Source organism: Microcaecilia unicolor, chromosome 6 (genome assembly GCF_901765095.1).
Source record: "Microcaecilia unicolor chromosome 6, aMicUni1.1, whole genome shotgun sequence".
Lineage (NCBI taxonomy): Eukaryota > Metazoa > Chordata > Amphibia > Gymnophiona > Siphonopidae > Microcaecilia > Microcaecilia unicolor.
In genome coordinates, this window is record NC_044036.1 from 184,762,733 (window position 1) to 184,790,331 (window position 27,599).

General features: G+C 42.0%; 1 protein-coding gene across 3 annotated transcripts in view; it reads left to right on the forward strand.

Moving 5' to 3' along the window:
• The window catches only part of GMPPB (GDP-mannose pyrophosphorylase B), a 159,363-nt gene that overhangs the window by 122,662 nt on the left and 9,102 nt on the right, over positions 1 to 27,599 (forward strand). For all 3 annotated transcript variants that reach the window (XM_030205300.1, XM_030205302.1, XM_030205301.1), the window contains one exon: positions 12,267 to 12,449. In XM_030205300.1, the coding sequence (XP_030061160.1) occupies positions 12,267 to 12,449 (183 nt within the window). The remainder of the gene's footprint in view (positions 1 to 12,266; positions 12,450 to 27,599) is intronic.

Below are 27,599 nucleotides of genomic sequence, written 5' to 3' on the forward strand. Positions count from 1 at the left end.
ACATACTGGGTACTCATAGGGGCACTTCCTGTTTCACACTACTTGCCGCCATCTTGGTTGACTCTCATGCCAAGAAGTGCTGTCAATCATCCAACACTGTCCCCTATAGTTCAGGAGGAGCATGCATAGTTTGTTTTTCCCTGTCCTTATACCTTTCTTTTATTATCCATTCACTGTTTGTGTATTTTAGCCCTCAGGTATTCAGTCTACCATCACCTCTGCCTCTTAACACACTTGGGCAGGCAAAAGTCTGTGCCACTGTCATAAAAGGCTTTTTGTTTAACAACATGCTGCAAAGCCCTTGGGAGCATCACCTTCCTTTCAGAAAAAAACCAGAGCATCAAACATATGCTTTATCGTGCTGATTTTAGAGATCCAGCATCTTTACATGGGAGAAAAAAAACAATAAAATCAACTTTTTAGACACAGCTTCTCAACATGTGCATGTCTTAAAAAGCTTTTGTTTAAACAAATGCTGACCAATTAGCATCTCTTGTTTCAAGGCTACATACCAATTTCCCTGATGAAAGATGCTCCCCTCCTGATTTTGTCTATGGGGCTGCAAAGTACAGTGAATTGCTGTTAATGAAGAAGGCTACCCACAATCCCCCTCCCCTACAGCCCCTCAAAGCTTCATACCAAATTTCTTGAAAAAAAAAAAAAAGCTAGCTGCTCCTCCCACCCATATCCCCCCTAGCTCCACACCCACATATGGTGCAGCTCATTTACACCCCCGCTGCCTCCTCCTCTCTCAGCTTAAGACCTCATTCTTGATGTAGGCATGCCTGCCTGCCAGTCTGCCCTGGGATAAGATGCAAAATAACCATATTTTGTAGAACTGTGTAAGAATTCAGAGACAATCTTGTAATTTGATCAGTGCAGGAAATGTTCAGAGTATGGCAGATTTCTTGATGGTTAAAAGCAACAAGCACACCCCTCCCCCTTTCTGCAGCTCACACCCCTCATTCAGTCTTAGGACACAGTAAAAAAAAATTTAAACAGACAATAACTTGGAGAGCAATTTCACACTGTTTTCTCTCTTTTGGGGTTTTAAAATTATTTTAAAAGAATGCAAGAAGCATTGCATCTGTTTCAGAATGAAAACTTTTCTCCAACCCTTTTTGTGAGGAAGAGAGACATAATACAAACTTGTCGGTGGTTTTAAATGTGAATCCTTAAATATCCTCTGTTGATGGCATTGTGTTACTGTTGGAGCACGCAGCTATGGATGTTGAAGAGCTTGATGCACGCCTGACCCACTCCTTCTAAGAGTGGTAAAACTTTCTTCGTTAGAACATGCCATTTATACATTTATTTCTTTCTGCTTGATATTCCGCCATATGACCTGTTCTAGGCTTCAAAGCAATTTACAATACAATATAATAGCTCCCAATTACTGGTGTTCCCATCTAATCACCGCTAAGCTTATTTAGTTCCATGCCTGCTATACAGGATTCCTTGATGTTTATCCCACACATTTTTAAATTCCTTTACCATTTTCATCTTCACCTTTACCATCTCTCATGGGAAAGCATTCCAAGGCTCTACCATCACCTCTGTGGAAAAGTACTTTCTGACATTATTCCCGAGTTGGCCCTCCTGCAAACTCAGTTCATGTCCTCTAGTTCTACCACCTTCCCATATCTGGAAAAGATTTATTTGTAGATAAATACCTTTTGAAATATTTGAATTCTCTCCTTTCCTCCAGGATATACATAGGTTCTCAAGTCTCTCCTCATACGTCTTGTGACACAAACCCAATACCAGTTTTGTTGCTTTTCTCTGAACTGCTTTCTCTTTTTATGTCCTTGGCAAGGGTTCTAGGTGAGTTCCTACCTGGATAATTCCCACTGGACAGTTCCCACTCGTCAGTTTCCCCCTAAACTGTTCCTAGTCCTCCAGGAAGAACAATCACCCCACCCATAACATTTATAATAGCAAATGTACTTTCATACAGTGTAAAAACAAGGGAAAAAAAGTGACTTATTTAAATATTGAACAAACATATTCAAACAATAATCAAACAGCACAAATATAAATACATAATAACCCTCCGTCCACTCTACTTCCAGGTCCATCACCCTCTCTTCCTTCTCTCCCAACCCATCCCCTCCCCCCCCTTTGCAGTTGGTGCAGAAGTTTTTTGTCCAAGTGCTTAATTTATTTATAAGTTTTCTTCCTCTATCTTATGTTCTAGGCAGTTTACAAAGATAACACACATTTTAAACAATACCTTCCACACAAAAACAATTACTAAAAACCAAAAGTTAAAACTAATAGTTCCCAGCCAACTAACATCATCCATCAACAATCTAAATGCCTTGCTTCACTCCTGTAGCTCATCTCTGTATCTGGTGTTTCACAGAAAGATGGCACTCAAAAATATCAGGTGATGTCAGATGCCACCCTATTGAACTGGCCAATCATTAACAAGTGAAAAAGTAAAGTGCCTTCCTTCAGTAAAATGACACCATTCTAGTTTAGAATTTAATCCTCTTGGATGTAGTGTCTGCAGGCGAAAAATCCACTTTTGTTCCTGTTGTAAAAGCACATGCCTTTTATCACTGCCCCTAAAGTTAAAGTCCAACTGTTGCAAAATAACACAAGTCAAAGAGCCAAATGTATGCTGCTCTTTCTCACAATGTGACACTAAAGGTGCTGTAATCTTCTTAGTATTTATATTACTGTTATGTTCCAAAAACCGTGTCACCAGCTTCCTTGGGGCTTGTCCAACATATAGCTTGTTAAAGGGACATTGAATGCAGTAGATCACAAACTCTGATATACACGATGTTTTAGATCTCAAGATGAATTTCTTCTCTGATTGCGGATCAACAAATTCAGTTGTAACTATCATAATATCACACATTTGACATGCCCCACATTTGGCATGTCCAGCTTCGTTGACTACTTCCCGGGTCACTGGTCTCAAAGTCGCAGGGGATAAGATTACTTTCAAATTCCTACCTCTACTGTAGGCAATTCTCAATCTTGTATCCGCAAACATTGGTAATGTTTGTATGATATGCCAGTGTTTCCTGATAGCAGTGGACACCCAAGAAGCTGTGGCTGTAAATTTCAATATGCATGTTAAAACCTTGTCTTCTTTTTCAGTATCAAAAGGTAGAGTGGAGGAGTGGCCTAGTGGTTAGGGTGGTGGACTTTGGTCCTGGGGAACTGAGGAACTGAGTTTGATTCCCGGCACAGGCAGCTCCTTGTGACTCTGGGCAAGTCACTTAACCCTCCATTGCCCGCCGCATTGAGCCTGCCATGAGTGGGAAAGCGTGGGGTACAAATGTAACAAAAATAAAATAAAATAATCAATGGTTATTACATTTTGCCCGCTTGTATGCTTTAACTACATGTTTTGGGTAACCTTTCTCCAAAAGTCTCTTCTTAAGATCAGCAGCTTTTTCTTTAAAATCCATGTCATTAGAGCAAATTGTCTAATATCTCAAGAACTGGGAGAGGGGTAAGCTGTCTCTAAGTTTTTACGAGTGACAACTCGCATATTCCAGGAAAGTATTCCTATCCGTGCTGTTACGGAATAATGTCATTTCAAATCCCATCACATTTTTCTTGATCAAAACATCCAAGTAAGAAATGACACTTTTATTGTACTGGATTGTAAACCTAAGCATGGAATGACACCCATTCAAGTGTTGAACAAAAGCATTAAGCTCAGCTTCTGATACACTCTAAATACAAAAAATATCATCAATAAATCTAACCCACATCTTCACTTTACAAAAAAAAAAGTCAAACAATATACAAACCGTTCCTCGAATTAGGCTACAAACAAATTAGCTATGGAATGAGCCATTGTCCCCCCCCCATAGCGACTCCAGATTTATTTATTTATTTATAGCATTTCTATCCAAAAAATCTGCAATCAAGCGGAGAACTCGAACACCCCACGGGAAAACACAGATATGGGTAAAAAGTAGGATGTTTGACCACGGAAATACAAATCCTGGAGACAATATCATAAAAACTTCTTTATTGAAGTCGAGTCTTTTCTTCAATAAAGAAGTTTTTATGATATTGTCTCCAGGATTTGTATTTCCGTGGTCAAACATCCCACTTTTTACCCATATTAGCATTTCTATCCCACATTTTCCCACTTATTTGCAGGCTCAATGTGGCTTACAAACGTTCCGTAATGGTGATCACCAATTCCGGAAAAAGAGAAATGCAAAGTTAAAATATGGAGGTGAATTAGGTAGTCAAATAAATAAAGTTCATTTTCGTAATAAGAAATAAAAGATAATTGGATAAAACTTTAGTAGATTAGACTTGAACAATCAGGAATAAAGAATTACATTTTGTATAATTCTGGTATAAATTTTGTTGTTGGTATTTAGGATGGATCTTTGTGGAATGCCTTATTGAATAAGTTAGTTTTCAGTAATTTTTGGAAATTATTTATGTCATGTGTTGTTTTTATTGATTTTGGTAATTCATTCCATATTTGCGTGCTTATATAAGAGAAACTGGATGCGTATGTTGATTTATATTTTAGTCCTTTGCAGTTGGGGTAGTGGAGATTCAGGAACGTACGTGATAATTTAGTAGAATTCCTGGTTGGTAGGCCTATATATCCCAGAGCTTCACCGTGTATGATCTTATGAACCAGAGAGCAGACCTTGAACGCAGTGCGTTCTCTCAGTGGAAGCCAATATAATTTTTCTCTTAGGGGACTGGCTGTTTGTATTTCATTTTTCCAAATATGAGCCTGGCTGCCATGTTTTGTGCAGTTTGGAGTTTCTTAATGATTTGTTCTTTGCATCCGGCATGAATTGCATTACAGTAGTCAAGTTGACTTAATACCATTGATTGTACCAGTCTGCAGAATATTTCCCTTGGGAAGAAAGGTTTTATTCTTTTGAGTTTCCACATTGAAACATTTTCTTTGTTGTGTTTTTCGCATGGCTTTCTATTGTAAGATTTCGGTCAATTGTAACTCCTAGAATTTTCAAACTGTTTGAAACAGGAAGGGTAAAGTTAGGGGCACTTATAATGGTTGAAATAGCCTCCCGTCAAACTAAAAAAAATTCCTTTTCATAGCTAAGGAGGCAAGAGAGACAGTGAAAGGTTTAGGAACTGTTTGATCATCCCTTATATTCAAAGTGTTAGTTAGAACATCCAGTGCTGATCCAAGATGGCGATCAAGTAGGACGCAGGAGTGGAACGCTCCTCCTCAGAATAAACTTAAACTTACTTTTTCCTGATGTGAGCATGCCGAAGAGAAAGGGTAAGCCGAAGGGACCTCCCCTACCTAGGCTGGAACCCTCCTCTTCGCGACAGACTTCAATTTCTGTGTTTTTCGTTTCCACACCATCGGGCGAATCTGTTACCGAGACAGGGAAGAGCCCTGGTCTGGAGAGCGATTTCTCGCTTAGGCCACTGGGACCGGCTACCCCTTCACCGCCACACCCAGACGGAGCCGGAGTACCGAGCGCAGGAGAGTGCGACTCGAAGGGACGGCAGACCCCGTTGAAGGAAGTGGCGTCAGCAAGTCATTCGGTGGAAGGGAAACGCTTGCCTACCATGGCTGGAGAAGAAACATAAATAGAGGGGACCCGGATAGCCGACACCGGGGAGGAAGCCTTACTCTCCGCCATGGTCTTACAATTTTTGGTGAAGCTTCCAGAAATAACTTTGGACTCTATATGGGCTACCCTTGAAGTACTGCATAAGATAAGTACCACATTTATTGCTGTCTCATTGAATAATGTGAAGCAAATAAAAGGTTTGAAAGAAAACCTAGATATTGTTTCTACCAAGCAAAAATCTTTAGTAGGGGACTTAGTTAAAGTGAAGGAACAATAAGCACAAATGGCCGGGGATCGACTAATGATATACAGGAAGATTGAAAACCTGGAGAATTTATCCAGGAATTTAAACCTCCGTATACTAAATTTTCCTCAAATAAATTATACTTTGCCTAAAGAGATGTTTTACATATTTAAAGAAATTTTTAAGTATCCAGAGCAATCTTTTCCGCCATTACAAAAAATATTTTATATTGGAGACAAGAAAGTACAACAGAATTCTTCACAAGGAATTCTTATTCAACAAGAAGTTCCAGCAGAAACATTGGACTTAACAGCTTTTCTTGAACAATCTACTGAGGAAATCAAAACAAGAGCTACTGTAATTGTTACTTTTGTATTTTTGCAGGATAAAGACTCCTTGCTTCATTTATACTTTAAAAATATTCAACCTGAATTTTTGGGTGCCAAAGTTTTGATTTTCCCGGATATTTCTCGCTGGACACAGCAACGAAGGAAGAAATTCCTGGACTTAAAACAAAGAGCCATGCGGCTTAATGTTTCCTTCCAACTGAGGTTCCCTTGTAAATGTCTGATTTATTTCAAAAACATAAGATACATTTTCTATGAGCCAGAACAGTTAAGTAAATTTTTAGAATTGCAAGACAACAAGGATGCACCCCAATAGATTCGATATTAGCCGGAATTATTATAAAAGGTTAACCACCTACTCTAATTATTATTATTTGTATTTCTTATTTAATAAGCCAACTTCCTTTGGTAAATAGCCTTGGATTTCTCCATATTGAGGACTATATTACCGACTTAACTTCCTTAAATATAAGTACTGATGTTCTTTTTTTTTTTTTTTTCCTTAAAGACCTACATTGTTGTAGTGTTAATTTAACGTTGGTGTATATTTCAAAGATTTGTAATCTTTGTTTATAACAAAATCAATAAAGAAATTAAACATAAAAAAAGAACATCCAGTGCTTCTTCCTGTGGGATTATCATATAATAAACTCACCACAGCCATAGTAACTAACCACCAATCCTCCATAATCACATCTAACTGATTCAGATGGTTCAAAAATTCAGTAGTGTCTTTGATATAAGACCTAGTATGTTCAACAAATGGACATTAAAAATAAATCAACATATATTGACAATGGTTCAAGCAGGGAACCCCTGATAGACACTATCAGACGTCCAGGAGGATGGTCAAGCATTTTATGTACTTTAGGTAAAGTATAGAAAATTGGAATGTGAGGGCATTTCGTATTCAAAAAAGAAAATTCCTTCTGTGTCAAATAACCTTGAGCAAAACCGTTCCCCATGTTGGAAAAAAATCAAACCTTGAAGTTTTTCAGTTGGATCTTCATTTAATTCCACATAGTCAAGCGAATTCTGTAGTTGTCTCAAAACCTCCATTTGATAATCCGCTCTCTCTTGAATCACCACAGATCCTCCCTTATTGGCTCTTTTGATCACTATTCGACCATTCTCTTTCAGGGATTCAATCGGCTGTTGCTCAGCTTTTGAGCAATTCAAATACCATTTAGTACCAAATTGCTCAATCTCTGTAAGTTCATTCAACACCAGTTGTTCAAAAATCAATAACCCTGGGTCAGGTGGGGTGGGAGGTGTCCATTTAGATTTCAATTTAACTCTGGAGGTATCTCTTCTGTTATCTGACTCATCTCCAAAAAATAACTTAATCCACCCTACACTGAAATGTATCGTGGGCAAGATTTGGTACAAATGACAATCCTTTAGCCAGTATGGAGTATTCAATTGGTGAAAGAGAGTAGCTTGATAGATTGATCACAACAGAATCTTTCACTGTTGTGACCGTGTGTGAGGTCGATCTGTCCTGTCTTGACCGTAGCTCTGATCCTGTCTGGTTCCTCATCTCTGTTGTCTTCCTGCCCCACTCATTGTGCCTCTGCATCCACATCCTGTATCTAAAAAAAAGAGCTTTTGTTACCAGAGCTTGAAGAATCACTGTTGCTAGAGTCCATGCCTACTTCAAATGCTGGGCGTGAGTCTGTTTGATCTCTATTCATCCATATATATATATATATATATATATATACACACACACACACATATACACACACACATAGTACATGACGGCAAATAAAGACCTGAATGGTCCATCCAGTCTGTCCAACAAGATAAATTAATTTTACATGGTATGTGACACTTTATACGTATTCCCGATTTGATTTGTCCTTGCCATTCTCAGGGCACAGACTGTAGAAGTCTACCCAGCACTGTTCTTGTACTAAAGTTCTGAATCTAACGTCGAAGCTCCTTAAATTTACACTCCAGCCCATCCATATCTATTCAGTTATGATCAAGGCATAGACCGTAGAAGTCTGCCCAGCACCGGTTTTGTTTCCCTATTACTGGTGTTGCCATCCAATGTCATCTACGATTCTGTAGATCCATTCCTTCTAAACAGGATTCCTTTGTGTTTATCCCACGTATGTTGGAATTCCATTACCATTTTCTTCTCTACTACCTCCCGTGGGAAGGCATTCCACGTATCTACCACCCTTTCTGTGAAAAAATACTTCCTGACATTACTCCTGAGTCTGCCCCCCTTCAACCTCAATTCATTTCCTCTTGTTCTACCAGCTTTCCATCTCCGGAAAAGGTTTGTTTGCAGATTAATACCTTTCAAATATTTGAATGTCTGTATCATATCACCCCTGTTTTACCTTTCCTCCAAGGTATACATGTTCAGGTCAGCAAGTCTTTCCTCTTATGGTTTGCAACGCAAATCCCATACCATTTTTGTAGCTTTTCTTTGCTCCGCTTCCAGTCTTTTTACATCTTTATCAAGATATGGCCTCCAAAACTGAATACAATACTCCAAGTGGGGCCTCACCAACGACTTGTAGAGGGGCATCAACACCTCCTTTCTTCTGCTGGTTATGCCCCTCTCTATGCAGCCTAGTATCCTTCTGGCCACGACCTTCACCTTGTTGCATTGTGTCTTCACCTTTAGATCCTCAGACACCAACACCCCAAGGTCTCTCCCCTGAGTCGAGCTTACTAATCTCTCCATTCCTATTCGGTATCTCTCTTTTGGGTTTTTGCACCCCAAGTGCCTCACTCTACACTTCTTGGCATTACATTTTAACTAATTAAACACAAGGGGATACAATATTAATCGCCAGAGTACAGTTAATCCAACAGACTGTCTTAAGGTACTCCAGATGTTTTTTAAAATTTCCACATACATTTTATTGTATCAAATTCCACCTATACATATATTTCCCTGAGGTTTACATAGAACTCACTCCCACTCTACATTCACTGCATCATTCAAAGATTCACATTGAGCCAACTCATACAAAATTGCTTAATGAGCTTATCACTGATCTCAACAATCTTATCCGAGCAATCACTCTTTTGTTGTTTTATCATCACATACATATTTGAGTCCCAAAAATGTGGCAGCTTCCTTTATGATTTCAAACATTGACAAAGGAATCACTCCTATAAGTTTTTGAGCACTGAACAGTACCACACCGTAACAGTCCCTTAGGAAATTGCATAATAAGTTTATATCATTTATCTCAACAATCTTGTCAATGCAGCAGCTCCTTTGTTGTTATATTCTTATGCGTTTTTGAATCTCAAAAATGTATAGCAGCCTCGTTTTTAAATTCGAGCGCTGACAGTCACTCGTATGAATACTTAAGCATTAAACGCTGCAACTCCATGTGATTGAGGCTCCGTTTTCAGAGTTAATAATGACTGCGCTTCCACCAATCGATCATCGACTGTGAATCCTTAATATAAATAGCATGATGAACTCCATTTATAATGACGCTTCAGTGTAGCTGAAAGGCTTCCATGAAAACCTCCAAATTCAATCAGATCACTGACCATTAGTTCCTCTATGCATGACCTCATTTCGTGGTACTTCTTCAGGATGTTTGTGCTTGTTCGTGCGGCCTCCAGAGTCTCTAACCACGGTCCGCACTACTTACACAATCCAATTCCTCCCAATCGATATCTTAAGAGCTGGACAGCAGATAAAACTTATTTAGACTGAAATAAAGAAAAAAAGGACCAGAGAAGCGCTTCTCGGGGTTAACACTGGTTTATTTAATTATCCAGAGATTAGGATAAAAAAATTAAGAAGATAGTCATAGGAATAGTCTAGGATATGGTAGAAATAAGAACATATTACAGAAATAGAAATTACAAATGAAAAGTTGGCCAGGGCAGACTCCCAGTTCTCTGGCATGAGACAGGAGCACTGCACACTGACCTGCCTCCTGTCTGGCAGAGAGATATTATATAGGATTTCTTTTCCCTTTCAATACCAGAGGAGCACAGGAAGGGGGGAAGGGTTTCTTCTTACCCCCCTTAATTAGCATCCCATATTCAGGCAGGATCTCCTGACAATAAAGAAATATATAGCATCTGTTTCTATTTCCTTTTGAGGATGCATTTGGTCTGCTGTCCAAGTGTCTTGGACATACCTTTCTTAATCCTTTAATTAGTATTTTCTCCTATTCTGAAAGAGGAGAAAAAGGTTAATTATTGTTTCCTTATAGAGTTGTTATAGAGGTGTTATGTTTCTCTTGTCAATAGAACTATTGCTTTTGACTCCAGGGACCAGGGAGATAGTGTTTGAATTGTTCTAGGCAGAGAAGGAAATAAGGTGTTACCTGATTGTGGTTGTAAAAGGGTAATTCTGTCCTGGATATTAGCCTTACTTCCAAGGGCATGGGAAAGAATTCTGTTTCGCATGGGAAAGAATTCTGTCTCTTGGCCATATTCAAAGGGAGAGATTCTCCCCCTTCTGCAATAATGTTTTCTTATCCAGTCCTTATTACAGGATTTCTATCTCTCTCTCCTTTGTCAACCCTGCCCCCTACACCTGGAACTTCCTTTGATCTGCATCCTAAAAGTCTCTCAAAGGCTAATACACACATTCATGTGAACAGCAAATGGACAACAAATGGCAGGAGCTCATTGTCTTTCACTTGCTTGGTCAGAGGAAGGTGGGGGGAAGAGGTGGGGGTACTTGCTTCACCTGGCCTGCTTAATATCATTGTAATTTACAGAAAAAAGAGAAATTTCCACTTCTCATCGTCTGTACATTAATTCTTAGATATTAGATACTTAGCAGCACTGAAGCTGCTTGGTTCAGGCCTTCATAAGTACAATGTACACCTCCACCAACAAGGAGGAACCACTTCCCATAATCTGTAACAATTCAACAACATGTGCCCAAATCACAACCATCTTAGTTACATTGGCAACACAATTAAACCATCATTTTATAACATTATTGTTAATAATAGTAGTGGCTGCTTACCAGTGGGACTGCTGTCCAGACGAAGTCCCGGACTTCCAATGCTGAGGCTTCATACTCGTATCTTCTCCTACCGGGGTTAAGTACATAACCTCTCGATTCAACCGTCCTTTATTTAAAGAAACAGTCCCTCATAACCACTTCACCTCCAAGTAGCCACCTATCGATTTAAGTTACATAATGGAATCTCCCTTAAAATTCTGAATACCAGGTTATTTCCTCAAATGAATAATAGTAATAATAATAATGGTTAGGTTTGAAGGCAGTTATGTTTATTTTATGTTGTAGCTTTATGCTATGTCACTTTGGCCAATTACTTGAGGATATGCAAAGGGCGTTTAAATATTTCTTAAATAAAATAAATTGGCTAAGAGATTTTCATCTTGCTTATGCCCAAGTGGGCTTGAACCTGGAAGCGTATGCCAAGGCCCCCAATGTCAGAGCCGTGGTGATGACGTGAGGTCAGTAGATTTGCAAAGCATAGCGTGGACTTCTGTCCACACATTCATATCACATAAGGCTTCTTTCTTTTCCATTTTCATTCCTGTAACAGGTGTTCTTACAAAAACAGCAAGATGAGTCCTCACAATTAGAGCTGTACCAAATAGCATATTTTACTACTTGGCCAAATACGAATACCGAATACAAATAATGGGCACTGAGCTTTAACATAACAAATAAAAGAATCAACATGAAATTGGAGATCAAATGTTTATTTCAGTAGGATTTAGAACAGTAGAGCCCCGGATTATTCTTATTTGAATTTCAATCACTATTTGGCTAAATACAAATAATGTATTCGGGGCCAAATCAAATACGAGTATTCAGTACAGCCCTACTCACAGTGCCCACCCACTTCCCCAAGCAGTTGGATTCCTGTTAACTGTGCTAGAAAGTTCGCTAAACTTTAAGATCTAGTTACTCATTTTTACATCTGTGGGTTCGATTGGATGATGCCATCCATCGAGAACTTACAGCCTACTGTTCTCTGAGAACACTTGTTTACAGGTAAGCAGCATTGCTTTATAGGAGGAAGTCTACTTTCACCAGGGCACTTGACAAAACTGAATGGAAATAAAAAGGAGCTAGTCCTCTAGAAATGTGTCTATGTCCAGATAAATATAGACTGTTTTCTCTCTCTATTCTAGCACCCTAGCGCTAAGGTTGGTAAGAACTGCAGCATAGGTCCCAATGTGACGATTGGTGCTGATGTTGTGGTGGAAGATGGGGTTCGCATAAAACGTTGCACCATTATGAAGGGGTCATATATCTGCTCCCATTCCTGGCTGGAATCTTGCATAATTGGCTGGAGGTCTTCTATTGGGCAGTGGGTAAGTTGATCTTTATGGAAGAATCTACATGTAATACAGTATGAAAATGTTTACTTCTGTGCCATCAGTTCAGATATAGCCCTTGTCTTTAGAGGAGCCATAGAAAACACTGAGGAAGAGAGGAAAACAAAGTGCATGCTCAGATGCCAATCATTGACAGATGGGGCGGCCAGAGTAATGACAGCATCTTTCCATCCTCCTCTGGCTTCAGCACACCACCCAATAAAAGGTTTGACATTTATTGATAAGGCACTGGGAGTGGAGGAGTAGCCTAATGATTAGTGCAGCAGAGTGAGATCCTGGAGAACTGGGTTCAGCTCCCACTGCAACTCCTTGTGACCCTGGGCAAGTTACTTAAGCCTCCATTGCCACAGGTACAAAAACTTGCATTGTGAGCACACTAGGGACAGAGAAAGTACCTGCATCTATTATACATCAAGTAACGTTTACCGCCAGCTGATTTATGTTGCGAGCTAAAAATGCTCCTGTGGCTTAGTAAAAGATCCCCTGACAGAATTACCTCTATAACTAGCATCCAACCCTGCCCCCCCCTTCCTAATTCTCTCCCAAAGATCACCCTAGGTCCAAATGCTGTTCCAACTGATCCCAGTAGTGCTCAAAAAGATTCTTCCAAGTTTTCAATAGCTCTGTTAATTTCTCCATAACATGTTGTTGTCTCTGCTGCCATCTAGTGACAGATAAAGGAGTGTGCATCTTTTAGTCAAAAGCAGTGGTTGCCCGTGCCGCATATATTTAATTGGGATTTATTAACCACCTTTATGAAGAGATTCACCCAAGGCAGTGTACAGCATACAACTAAAATAGCCCTTGTGCCTGTCCCTATGTATTGATGGCAAAACATTTAATAAATATCTCAAGAGTAAATTGTAATGAAACTCCAAATGTAGAAGATGAAATATCTTGTATTTTGTCCCAGAAATCATGTACAGTTTCACCATATGTGTAAATAAGTGCCCAGTTCCCTGCAGTTCCTCCAGCACTGAGGGTTATAACGTGGAAGAAAAGACTGCAGTCTATTCAGAGTGATACACCAGTGCATTAAGGTCTTCAGAGTATTCTCCTTCAACCAGGCTGAAACACAAAAGTTTCTTCCCATTGAGTATCCGATAACATCTGGCCCAAGTCCTTTTCCCAGTCAAACATATATTTCAGCTTTACATAGGCTTCCAGTTGCATATTAGGCAAGATCAGTGGGTCTTCATATCTGACCCCCTCCCACCTCTTTTTGGAATAATTGCCCCAAGTAGCTGCAGAGATGCTGCTTGGTCTTGTAGGCTAAATTGCTCCTACAGGTAGGGCTGCTTGCTTCTCTCATTATCTGTTTTAACTCACTGGGAGGTTCCCTCTAAAGTTTAGCCTGTGTTCCTTATCAAAGCTCCTCTGGAGTGGAGGAGTAGCCTAGTGGTTAGAGCACCAGACTGACAACCAGGGAATCCTGATTCAAATTCCAGTGCTGTTTCTTAGGCAAGTCATTTAATCCAGAGGGAAAATCCTAGTGTACCTGAATGTGCCCACCTTGAGCTACTACTGAAAAAGGTGTGAACTAAATCCACATTGATAAATGCTGGAAGCAGTATTTGGCAGGAACTGAGATTCTCCTTTTATACTCTTTGAGCCTGCTGGGGTTGCTAATGTATAAGACATTAGAAAAACCCTGTCTTCAAGAACACAGGGGAACTTAAAACAAGCCATTAGAATCAGGAATGAAATCCTCCAATACAGTTTTTTTGTGCTGTGGTTATAGAGATAAAGAAAAGAAGATGATTCCTTTTTATTGGACTAACTTAGTATATTACAAATATAAGTACACAAGTGTTGCTATACTGGGATAGACCGAAGGTCCATCAAGCCCAGAATCCTGTTTTGAAAGGTGGCCAATCCAGGTTATAAGTACCTGGCAAGATCCCAAAACAGTATTTTGTGCTGCCTATCCTAGACATAAGCAGTGGATTTTCCCAATCCCAAAACAGTATTTTGTGCTGCTTATCCTAGACATAACAATAGTGGGACAAAACTTGTATGTGGCAATATATATCTTATAGGCTGTAGAGGTTATCTCATAGCATTTTTAGCGACTGTGTATATCAGCGTATCATATGCCTCACACGTCTGCAATTGTAATCATAGACTACCTCCAGCCAGCCAGTAGTTTCGTGTTATATTTAGACTTTTAATTGAAACGTACTGCTGTCTCAAAAACTTAACATTATTGCACACATAAAAAGCAAATAATGCACCAATTCGACTTAACTTAAGGGCTCCAGACTTTATGTGTTGTCTTCGGTAGTGAAAGTTCAACAGTTTGAATCCCAAATTTGTGGAGCCCTTATAGGCAACTCCGTTGTTGTGGTAAGCCCGACAGGACCCTGTTTCGCGGTCTCAAGCTTTGTCAAGGGCAAAAACCTAGCAACAGTGTCTTCTATCTGAGATAGAAGACACTGTTGCTAGGTTTTTGCCCTTGACAAAGCTTGAGACCGCGAAACAGGGTCCTGTCGGGCTTACCACAACAACGGAGTTGCCTATAAGGGCTCCACAAATTTGGGATTCAAACTGTTGAACTTTCACTACCGAAGACAACACATAAAGTCTGGAGCCCTTAAGTTAAGTCGAATTGGTGCATTATTTGCTTTTTATGTGTGCAATAATGTTAAGTTTTTGAGACAGCAGTACGTTTCAATTAAAAGTCTAAATATAACACGAAACTACTGGCTGGCTGGAGGTAGTCTATGATTACAATTGCAGACGTGTGAGGCATATGATACGCTGATATACACAGTCGCTAAAAATGCTATGAGATAACCTCTACAGCCTATAAGATATATATTGCCACATACAAGTTTTGTCCCACTATTGTTGTGTATTCATACAGAGCCCCCTTGGGAACAAAACATAGCCATTGATTTTGTATTTGTATCCTAGACATAAGCAGTGGATTTTCCCCGTCCATCTTAATAATGGCTTAACAAGCCTTTTTTTTAACTCTGCTAAGCTAACTGCTTTTACCATATTCTCTGGCAAGAAATTCCAGAGTTTAATTACACATTGCTTGAAGAAATATTTTTTCCGATTTGTTTTAAATTTACTACTTTGTAGCTTTATTGCATGTCCCCTAGTCGTAGTATTTTTGGAAAGAATAAACAAGCGATTCACATCTACCCGTTCCATTCTACTCATTATTTTATAGACCTATATCATATCTCCCCTCAGCCGTCTTTTCTCCAAGCTTTAGCCTTTCCTCATAGGGAAGTCATCCTGTCCCCTTTTATCATTTTCGTCACCCTTCTCTGTACCTTTTCTAATTCCACTATATCTTTTTTGAGATGCGGTTACCAGAATTGCACACAGTATTCGAGCAATAACGGCATTATAACGCCCTCATTTTTGTTTTCCATTCGTTTCCTAATAATACCTAACATTCTATTTGCTTTCTTAGCCGCCACCGCACACTGAGCAGAGGGTTTCAACGTATCATCAACAATGACACCTAGATCCCTTTCCTGGTCGGTGACTCCTAATGTGGAACCTTGCATTACGTAGCTATAATTCGGGTTTCTCTTTCCCACATGCATCACTTTGCACTTGCTCACATTAAACGCCGTCTACCATTTGGATGCCCAGTCTCCCAGTCCCCCAAGGTCCTCTTCTAATTTTTCACATCCTCTTGCGATTTAACAACTTTGAATATCTTTGTGTCGTCAGCAAATTTAATTTTCTCACTAGTTACTCCCATCTCCAGATCATTTATACATATGTTAAAAAGCAGCAGTCCCAGCACAGACCCCTGGGGAACCCCAGTATCTACCCTTCTCCATTGAAAATACTGACCATTTAACCCTACTCTCAGTTTTTAATGTACAGTAGAACACACTACCTCCTATCCACGACTCTCCAATTTCATCTAGAGTCTTTTATGAGGTACTTTGTCAAATGCCTTTTGAAAATCCAGATATACAATATCAACCGGCTCATCTTTATCCACATGTTTATTCACCCCTTCAAGGAAATGTAGTAGATTGGTGATTTTCCCTTCACTAATTCCATGTTGGTTTTGTCTCATTAATGCTCTGTAATTTTGTTCTTTTTGATTAACGTTCAGAAAATCTGTGCAGTAGAAAATAGGATTTCTGAGCAGTCGCTGCTAAATAAGTTTTCCATCTGTACTATGAATATTCAGCTAGAATGCAGTCAGAGTGGGGTTGTGTTGATAAATTGCAAAATGTAGCTGTTCTGGTGGTCCAGTACATACTTGTTCTACAGAATGAAGATAATACAGGGAAAATGTCCATAAACCGCTTTGCTGTGGTGACATTAAAGGCATGATGTTAAGTCTCAGTAAACAAAGTGGTATAGGAAAAATAAGATTTTGTATTCCATTTAAAATATTTTCAATCCTATCATACCTAGATTATTATTATATCCTATTTCTTGGTATTAAGTGTCAATATAAGAAAAAAATTGCAAATTATACTGAACATAGTCACTGGACTAATATTCAAACAGAACAGATATACAAGTGTCTCATCATATCTCAACAAACTGCACTGGCTTCCTGTATCAGAAGGAATTAGGTTTAAAGCTGCTTGTTTAGTTTTCCAAATCTTACAAGGTTTCATATCTGAATGGCTGACTAGGGCTTCTTCACTATGTTTGGTCCAGTCTAACAGACTGAAAGAAAGTGAAGATACATACCTGTAGCAGGTATTCTACAAGGACAGCAGGCTGATTGTTTTCATATGTGGGTCGACGTCTGCGTCAGCAGGGGAACCGGCATTTTGCAAGCAAAATATAAAAAAAAGTCTTGCCAGAGTCTTCTGGCGCACGTGCAGTGTGCACCGAGTTCCCGCCCGTCGCGTGAACGCATTCCTCAGTTAAATCAAAAGCATAAAAGAAACAGTAACAACTCCAAAGGGGAGGTAGGCGGGTTTGTGAGAACAATCAGCCTGCTGTCCTCGGACAATACCTGCAACAGGTATGTATCTTCGCTTGTTCTCACATGTGGGGTATGGTATCCCTAGCAACCAGGCTCACTCAAAACAGCGAACATTGGTCAATTGGGCCTCGCAACGGCGAGGACATAACAGAGATTGACCTGAAACCATAACTAACTGAGAGTGCAGCCTGGAACAGAACAAAAATGGGTCTAGGGGGGTGGAGTTGGATTCTAAACCCCGAACAGATTCTGCAGCACCGACTGCCCAAACCGACTGTCACGTCGGGTATCCTGCTGAAGGCAGTAGTGAGATGTGAATGTGTGGACTGATGACCACGTTGCAGCCTTGCAAATCTCTTCAGTGGAGGCTGACTTTAAGTGAGCCACTGATGCAGCCATGGCTGTAACATTATGAGCCGTGACATGGCCCTCTAAAGACAGCCCAGCTTGGGCATAAGTGAAGGAAATGCAATCTGCTAGCCAATTGGAGATTGTGCGTTTTCCGATGGCGACTCCCCTCCTGTTGGGATCAAAAGAAACAAACAACTGGGCGGACTGTCTAAAGGGCTTTGTCCGCTCCACGTAAAAGGCCAATGCTCTCTTGCAGTCCAAGGTGTGCAAACTGCTTTCACCAGGGCAGGTATGAGGACGGGGAAAGAAAGTTGGCAAGACAATTGACTGGTTCAGATGGAACTTTGACACAACCTTTGGCAGGAACTTAGGGTGCTTGCGAAGGACTACTCTGTTGCAACTTGATATAAGGCCTGCAGCTCACTGACTCTATGAGCTGAAGTAACAGCCACCAAGAAAACAACCTTCCAGGTCAAGTACTTCAGATTGCAGGAATTGTGGCTCAAAAGGAGCTTTTATCAGCTGGGTGAGAACGACGTTGAGATCCCATGGCACTGGTGTTTGACAGGGGGCTTTGACAAAAGCAAACCTCTCATGAAGCAAACAACTAAAGGCTGTCCAGAGATAGGCTTACCCTCTACACGGCAATGATAATCACTAATCGCACTAAGGTGAACTCTTACAGAGTTGGTCTTGAGACCAGACTGTGACAAGTGTAGAAGGTATTCAGACAGGGTCTGTGTAGGACAAGAAAGAGGATCTAGGGCCTTGCTGTCACACCAGACGGGAAACCTCCTCCATTTGAAAGAGTAACACCTGTTCATGGAATCTTTCCTGGAAGCAAGCAAGACTCGGGAGACACCCTCTGAAAGACCCAAGGATGCAAATTCTAAGCTCTCAACATCCAGGCCGTGAGAGCCAGAGACTGGAGGTTGGGATGTAGAAGCGACCCCTCGTTCTGAGTGATGAGGGTCGGAAAACAGTCCAATCTCCACGGTTCTTCGGAGGACAAGTCCAGAAGAAGAGGGAACCAAATCTGACGAGGCCAAAAGGGCGCTATCAGAATCATGGTTCTGCGGTCTTGCCTGAGTTTCAGCAGAGTCTTCCCCACCAGTGGAGAGAATTCCGAAAGCTGGTGAACAGTTGGACTACATCCTCTAGATCCCCCACAGCTTGAAACCACTGGGAAGCTAGGGTCCATTGAGCGGATCTCATATGTAGATGTGCCATGGGCGTGACATGAACTGTGGAAGCCATGTGCCCCAGAAGTCTCAACATCTGCCGAGCCATGACCTAGTGAGACGCTCGAACCATGGACACCAGGGACAGAAGATTGTCCACCCTTGTCTTGGGAAGATAAGCTCGAGCTGTCTGAGTGTTCAGCAGGGCTCCAATGAATTCCAATGCTTGGACTGGGGTGATATGGGATGTAGGATAATTTATGACGAACCCCAGTAGCTCTAGCACCCGAATAATCATTCGCATGGACTCCAGAGCACCCTCCTTCGAGGTGCTCTTCACCAGTCAATCGTTGAGATAAGGAAACACATGCACTCCCAGTCTGCGTAGTGATGCTGCAAAAACAGCTAGGCATTTGGTAAACACCCTGGGTGCAGACGCCAGGCCAAAAGGCGGTACTGAAAGTGTTGTATTCCCAGCCGAAATCGAAGATACTTCCTGTGAGCTGGAAGTATCGAGATGTGTGTGTAAGCATCCTTTAAGTCCAGAGAGCATAGCCAATCATTTCCCTGAATTATGGGAAGAAGGGTGCCCAGGGAAACCATCCTGAACTTTTCTCGGACAAGAAATTTGTTCAGGGCCCTTAGGTCTAGGATGGGACGCATCCGCCCTGTTTTCTTTTGCACAAGGAAGTACCTGGAATAGAATCCCAGCCCTTCTTCCCCTGGTGGAGCGGGTTCGATCACTTGGGCCTTCGGAAGGGCTGAGAGTTCCTCTGCAAGTACCTGTTTGTGCTGGGAACTGTAAGAATGAGCTCCCGGTGGACAATTTGGAGGTTTGGATTCCAGATTGAGGGTGTATCCTGACCAGACTATTTGACGAACCCACCGGTTGGAGTTTATGAGAGGCCACCTTTGGTGAAAAAAATATCACCCCCACCCCCCTAACCGGCAAGTCATCCAGCACAGACACTTTTACTGAGGCTATGCTGAACTGGAGCCAGTCAAAAGCCAGTCCCTTGCTTTTGCTGGGGAGCCGCAGAGGCCTTGGGCGCACACTGTTGACGAGAACAAGCGCGCTGGGACTGAGCCTGGACAGGCTGCCAAGAAGCAGGAGTGTACCTATGCCTAGCATAGGAATAGGTAGCACTCCTCTTCCCTCCAAAAAACCTCCTAGATGAGGCGGTAGTAGCAGAAGACACCCGGCGGGCGAGAGAATCCATAGCATCATTGTGCTTCTTGAGCTGGTCAACCAGATCCTCTACTTTCTCACCAAAAAGGTTATCCCCCCGGCAAGGAACATCCGCCATCTGCTGCTGGACCGAATGATCCAGGTTAGAGACCTGCAGCCATGAGAGTCTACGCATCACTATACCTTGGGCAGCAAACTTGGATGCTACATCAAAAGTGTCGAACGTACCCCTGGCCAGGAATTTTCGACACGCCTTCTGCTGCCTGACCACCTGGCGAAAAGGCTTGGCTTGCTCCGGAGGGAGTGCATCAACCAAGCTAGACAATTGCCTCACCGAGTTCCGCAACTGGATGCTCATGAAGAGCTGGTATGTTTGGATCTTGGCAGCGAGCATAGTGGCTTGATACACCTTCCTCCCAAAAGAGTCCAAGGTTCTAGATTCTCTGCCTGGGGGCGCTTAGGCATAGTCCTTAGTACTCTTGGCTCTTTTGAGGGCGGAGTCCACCACTATGGAATTGTGAGGTAGCTGAGACTTCATCAATCCAGGCTCCCCGTGGATCCGATATTGGGATTCAGTCCTTTTCGGGATCACGGGATTAGACAGAGGGAACGCCCAGTTTTGCATAAGGACTTCATGTAGTACATTATGCAAAGGAGCCATTGCAGCCTCTCTAGGCAGAGAAGGATAATCCAGGACCTCGAGCATCTCAGCCTTGGGCTCATCCTCAATCTCCATAGGGAAGGGAATAGCCGCAACCATTTCCCGGACAAAGGAGGTAATGGATAGACTGTCTGGTGGAGAAAGTCTCCTTTCTGGTGGAGGGGAAGGTTCAGAAGGAATCCCATAGGACTCATCAGAAGAAAAGTACCTGGGATCCTCCTCTTCCTCCCACGAACGCTCATCTTCAGTATCGGACAAGACATCTCTCAGAGCAGTCCGAAACTGAGCCTGCCTCGATGCCGAGGAACGACGTCCTCGATGGCGGTGCAGAGAAGTCAACGCCCGCCTGGACTCCGGTGAAGCTTCCTCCACCGACGTCGAAGGGGAGTCGACCTGGGTGGTAACCGCAGGTGGCACCGAGGTCGGGGACCTCACCACAGGCGAAGGGCCAGATACCGCTGCAGTAGATGGTATGGAAGGCACAAGCACCCCCGACACCGAAGCAGACTGTCGCAACAACCCTTCCAGAAGCTCTGGAAGCAGGGCCCTGATGCGCTCGTCGAGAGCTGCTGTCGGACAAAGCTGCGGGGTCGGTAAAGGAGTCGGTGACAGAATCTGTCAAGGCTCAGGAGCAGGTACCGGGCTGCTAGACTGACGCATTGGCACCTCCTGAATAGAGGGAGAGCGATCCTATTGGTGCCAACGCTTCTCGGGTGCTGAATCCCTCGACGTCCCGGTGCTCCCAGCCACCGTGTGTCAAAGAAGAACAATGACGGTGCTTCTTCGCCTTCACTCGATGCCTGTCATCGAGACTCCTCGGTACCGATAAGGAAAACGTGGAATCCTCATGTCTCCTCGGGGCTGGGTCCAACGAAGGTCAGTCCCAGGAGGCCTCGAGACAGGTGGAGACCCACTCGATGCCTCACTGCTCCCAGCACGAGTTGGTCGTTCCGCAGCCATTACCTTCGCTCCTGATGTCGATGCGTCCCTCAATGTCGATGTTGACGCAGCAGATCTCGGTACCGGTCAATGTCAAAGGACCAGACCGAGCCCCAAAAAGCTTCTCTCGTTGGGCCTCTCGAGACACTTGAGTCCATGCAGACTACAAGCGGCTGGCCTATGGTCGGGCCCAAGGCACTGGATACACCAGGCGTGGGTATCGGTACCCGAGATGGTCCGGTTGCACCGAATACAACGTTTGAAGCCGCTAGGTGTCTTCGATGACATGGAAGGAAAAACGGCTTCGGCGAAATCAAAAGACGTGACCGTGCCTGTTAAAAGAAAAAAGGGCACGAAAAGAAGGGAACAACCCGACTGCGCGGCCTGAGCTGGCCACGTCAAAAAACAAAGGAAACTTTAAAAGGGCAAAAAAAATAAAACTACGGCAAGTTTTTTTTTTAAAACTGTAAATTTCTATTAAAAAAAGAAAAGAAATAAGGCAAAAGCCACAAAAACAAATGACACTCTTTCCCGGGCCTGAGAGGAGCAGGGGAAAAACTCGACCGCACCTCAACGCGGAGAAAAAATAACTGAGGAACACTTTCACGCGCCGGGTGGGAAATCGGTCCGCACATGCGCGTTGTGCGCTGCACGCACGCCAGAAGACTCTGGCTAGACTTTTAAAAATATTTTGCTTGCAAAATCCCGGTTCCCGGGTTGACGCAGACGTCGACCCACATGTGAGAACAAGCAGCCTGCTTGTCCTCGGAGAACAACTGACGCTAGCACCATCGTTTCATAAGGGAATTCGATATTGGAAGATCACTCTTTATTCCCTGTACTTATGGAAATCTTTACCTATTACTGTTAGAACAGTCAATAGCTACCTTAACTTCAGGAGGAGCCTAAAAGCCTCTCTTCCCAAAGACCGTTTAATACACTATCCATATCAACCTCTGTTTCATTTCATGTTCTCTGTTTTTGTCTCACCTAGAATGTAAACCACACTGAACCCTGGAAAGGGGATATTAGCGGTATACAAGAATTGATTTGAATTAAAGCACTTTCCCCTTAGCATTACTGAGGCTTTTCCTTTTTCTTTCTTTGCAAAATGTATAGTTAGCTTGTATAACTCATTGCTGTAGGGCATTTAAAAGGCAGGCACTATAATAGAGATGAAAGAGGGATTACATAAATTTAGAAAAGACAGGTCAGTCAAAAACTATTAAACAGTCAGGGATGTCAGCCTAGTTTCTGTGCATATCTAAACTACAATTGCTGGAAACTGGAAAGGTATAGCCAGGGATGAGCCATTCTATGCACAGTTTTTAATGCACATCTTCTAAACACTTGTGACCTACCAGTCATTTGGGAAAGCTAAAAAAAAAAAAGGCTCATACCATACACATGAACGCACAACCTATACCACGAGAGGCCAAGCAGATATACAACAATGAATGGACAGCACAAATGGACTCAATACATTCTCTCCTAAACTGGGACAACAGATGCAGAAGCATATTAGATGAAATAAGTACATATATAAGTATTGCCATACTGGGAAAGACCAAAGGTCCATCGAGCCCAGCATCCTGTTTCCAACAGTGGCCAATCCAGGTCACAAATACCCGGCAAGATCCCAAAAATGTACAAAACATTTTATACTGCTTATCCCAGAAATAGTGGATTTTCCCCATTTAATAACGGTCTATGGACTTTTCCTTTAGGAAGCCATCCAAACCTTTTTAAAACTCCGCTAAGCTAACCGCCCCTACCACATTCTCTGTCAACGAATTCCAGAGTTTAATTACACATTGAGTGAAGAAAATTTTCTCCGTTTCGTTTTAAATTTACTACATTGTAACTTCATCGCATGCCCCCTAGTATTTTTGGAAAGCGTGAACAGACACTTCACATCTACCCATTCAACTCCACTCATTATTTTACAGACCTCTATCATATCTCCCCTCAGCCGCCTTTTCTCCAAGCTGAAGAGCCCTAGCCGCTTTAGCCTTTCCTCATAGGGAAGTCGTCCCATCCCCTTTTATCATTTTCGTCGCCCTTCTCTGCACCTTTTCTAATTCCACTATATCTTTTTTGAGATACGGCGACCAGAATTGAACACAATATTCGAGGTGCAGTCGCACCATGGAGTGATACAAAGGCATTATAACATCCTCATTTTTGTTTTCCATTCCTTTCCTAATAATACCTAACATTCTATTTGTTTTCTTAGCTGCAGCAGCACACTGAGCAGAAGGTTTCAACATATCATCAACGATGACACCTAGATCCCTTTCTTGGTCCGTGACTCCTAATAGCATCATTACAAACAAGAACCTCATGTAGACACAATTCGATACCATGGTACAACAAAGAACTGAAAAAACTAAAAACACAAGCCAGGAGGCTTGAACGAGCATGGACAAAAATAAAAGTTACACACACACTCAACACATGGAAACAAATGCAAAGAAAATACAAATATGCAATAAGACAAACCAAAAGGTCTTACTATAAAACCAAAATAGGGCCAGATTACAAAGACACGCATAAATTATACCAACTCGTGAACAATTGGTCAACACAACCAATACAGACACACCATCTGCAGACAAACTTGCTAAATACTTTAATGAGAAAATTGCAAACCTACGCACCACGCTATCACAGAACACCACTGACATCGAAAAATTCATGGACTGCATGGACACAATCATCGGTGAATATCCAGCAGACCGAATCTGGACAAACGTTGCTTTCCTTACTGACGAAATCGTAGCCCAAGCGATTAACAGGTTCGCCAAATCTTACTGTAAACTGGACACATGCCCCAACTACCTATAAAAATCAGCCCCTCAACGCTTCATAGCAGACCTTACATCACACCTAAACTACATGCTGCAACATGGACAAAGGCAACATACTACTCACACCAATACCTAAAGATCCAAAGAAAAAAGCAAGTGAAATCACCAACTATCGCCCGGTAGCATCCATCCCTCTGGTAGTCAAACTGCTAGAAAGCATGGTAACTAAGCAACTTACCAACTACTTAAACAAATTTTCAATACTACACGAGTCACAATCAGGATTTCGCTCCAACCACAGTACCAAAACAGTAATAATTACTCTCCTCACCAAATTCAAACAAGAAATCGCAACAGGCAAAAGTGTACTCCTTCTACAATTTGACATGTCTAGTGCATTCGACATGGTAAACCATAAAATACTACTAAACATCCTAGAATACTTCGGGATCGGTGGAAGGGTGCTTAGCTGGATCAAGGGTTTCCTAACTACAAGAACATACCAAGTGATATGAAAATTGAATATATCATCACCATGGAAACCGGAATGCGGAGTACCCCAAGGTTCACCGCTTTTGCCGACCCTCTTCAACCTGATGACCCCACTAGCCAAATCCCTATCTAACCAAGGCCTCAATCCCTACATCTACGCTGACGATGTCACGATATACATCCCGTTTAAACACGACCTAACAGAAATTACAAACAAAATCGAACTTAGCCTGCAAATTATGAAGCCATAGGCGGATGCATTTCAACTAAAACTCAACACAGAAAAAACACATTGCCTCATCCTTTCATCACAATATAATACAAACAAACCCACCATTACATACACCCCAGATTACACTCTTCCTGTATCAGACAGCCTGAAAATTCTTGGAGTCACCATCGACCGAAACCTTACTTTAGAAAGCCAAGCAAAAATTACAACAAAGAAAATGTTCCACTCAATGTGGAAACTCAAATGAGTAAAACTTTTCTTCCCAAGAGAAATATTCCGCAGCCTGGTACAATCAATGGTGCTAAGTCACCTAGACTACTGCAACGCACTCTATGCCGGATGCAAAGAAAAAATTATTAAGAAACTCCAAACTGCCCAAAACACCGCAGCCAGACTCGTATTCGGAAAAACGAGATACGAAAGTGCCAAACCCCTATGTGAAAACTACATTGGCTCCCAAAGAACGAATTGCATTCAAAATCTGCACCCTGGTTCACAAAATTATTCACGGTGAGGCCCCGATCTACATGGCAGACCTTATAGACTTACCAACTAGAAACACAAAAACGTCAGCACGCACATACCTAAATCTCCATTACACAAGCTGCAAAAGACTAAAATATAAATCAACATATGCATCCAGCTTCTCGTACATAAGCACACAACTTTGGAATGCACTACCAAACATCATGAAAACAATGCATGACCTAACAATCTTTTGGAAATCATTAAAAACCAATTTGTTCGAAAAGGCATACCATAACGATCCAACCTAAACACCTGAACCCTGCAGCACAACTAAACTTATACCAGAACTGGACAAAACTTAACTCTTCATCCTTGACTACCTAATTCACTCTGTTACTCATGAACTTTAACGCAATCAACACTCTGTATTCTTATACCGGAATTGGCAATCACCATCACGGTACTATGTAAGCCACATTCAGCCTGCAAATTGGTGGGGAAATGTGGGATACAAATGCAACAAATAATAAATAATAATAACTGGCTAGATCCATATTTCCCAACCAGTGTGCCGTGGTGAATTTGGCAGATTTTTGCTCTGTCAGCTGCTAGCAAAGAGGAGGGCAGGGACAAATCAGTGCTGCCATCCCCCACAGAAATCTTTCTTTCTCTCCACCCAATTCCTTGGGTGTTTTCCTGCAGTGGAGAGTCATCGTGATCAGTGCTTCATCTCAGCTGCTGCCTCCTCTGCCAGGGCTGGTGCTAGGGTTTCTGGTGCCCCTACCCATCCAGGGTCGGAGTCACAATGGCTCCGCCCCTACAGTAGTCACACCCACAGTAGCCACACCCCGTTTACCAGCCATAGCACATATAAACAAGCATCATTGAAAATATTACACCAGTATAGAAGAAAAATAACATGGTTTTTTTCATTATAAATAATTTCTGTAAGCTGTTACAACTCCAGTATACCCAAAATGACACAAACCAAATTATTTATTTATTTATTTATTTATTGTGAACACTTATATCCCACAAAATCCCACTGAGGCAGGCTCCATGTGGCGTCACAAAAGAGAGGGAAAACAGCATACAAATACAACAAGGCAAACAAAAAAAGCAAACACTGGGCCTTCAGGATTGAGAAAAATGTAGTCCTTTAATATCACAAATACCTGACACGGGCCGTGTTTCGGCGTACAACCGCCTGCATCAGGGGTCAATAAACTCCTATCGGTCAACTTGCAAACTGTGGCGCAAGAGGTAAGTGAAACAATCGGGGTAAAACTCCCGTTGTTTGAATAGCTCGTCTATATTCAGAAAGACGCCTCCAATACTGAAAACCGCGAGTTTTACCCCGATTGTTTCACTTACCTCTTGCGCCACAGTTTGCAAGTTGACCGATAGGAGTTTATTGACCCCTGATGCAGGCGGTTGTACGCCGAAACACGGCCCGTGTCGGGTATTTGTGATATTAAAGGACTACATTTTTCTCAATCCTGAAGGTCCATGTGGCTTACAACATTCAAGTAAAGTAGTAACATAGTAATGCTAGAGCAACAGAGAATAAGGCAGAGAGGGGAAGGGAGGGAAACAAAAGGATAAAGGGATGAGGAGTTGCAGGAGGTCAAGCAGCAGAGGAGTATGATTGATCACATAGGTATGTCTTTAGGGACTTCTTGAACAGGCTGTGATCGGATATCACTCTTAATGATAGTGGTAATGCATTCCAATAACGGGGACTCATAAAGCTAAAAGAGGATCCAAAACGTAGCTTGTATCTCAAGGTTCTGCACTTTGGAAAGTGTAGATTGAGATAGGTGCGGGACGACCTCACGGAATTTCGTGGAGAAAGGTCATTCAGGCTATACATATA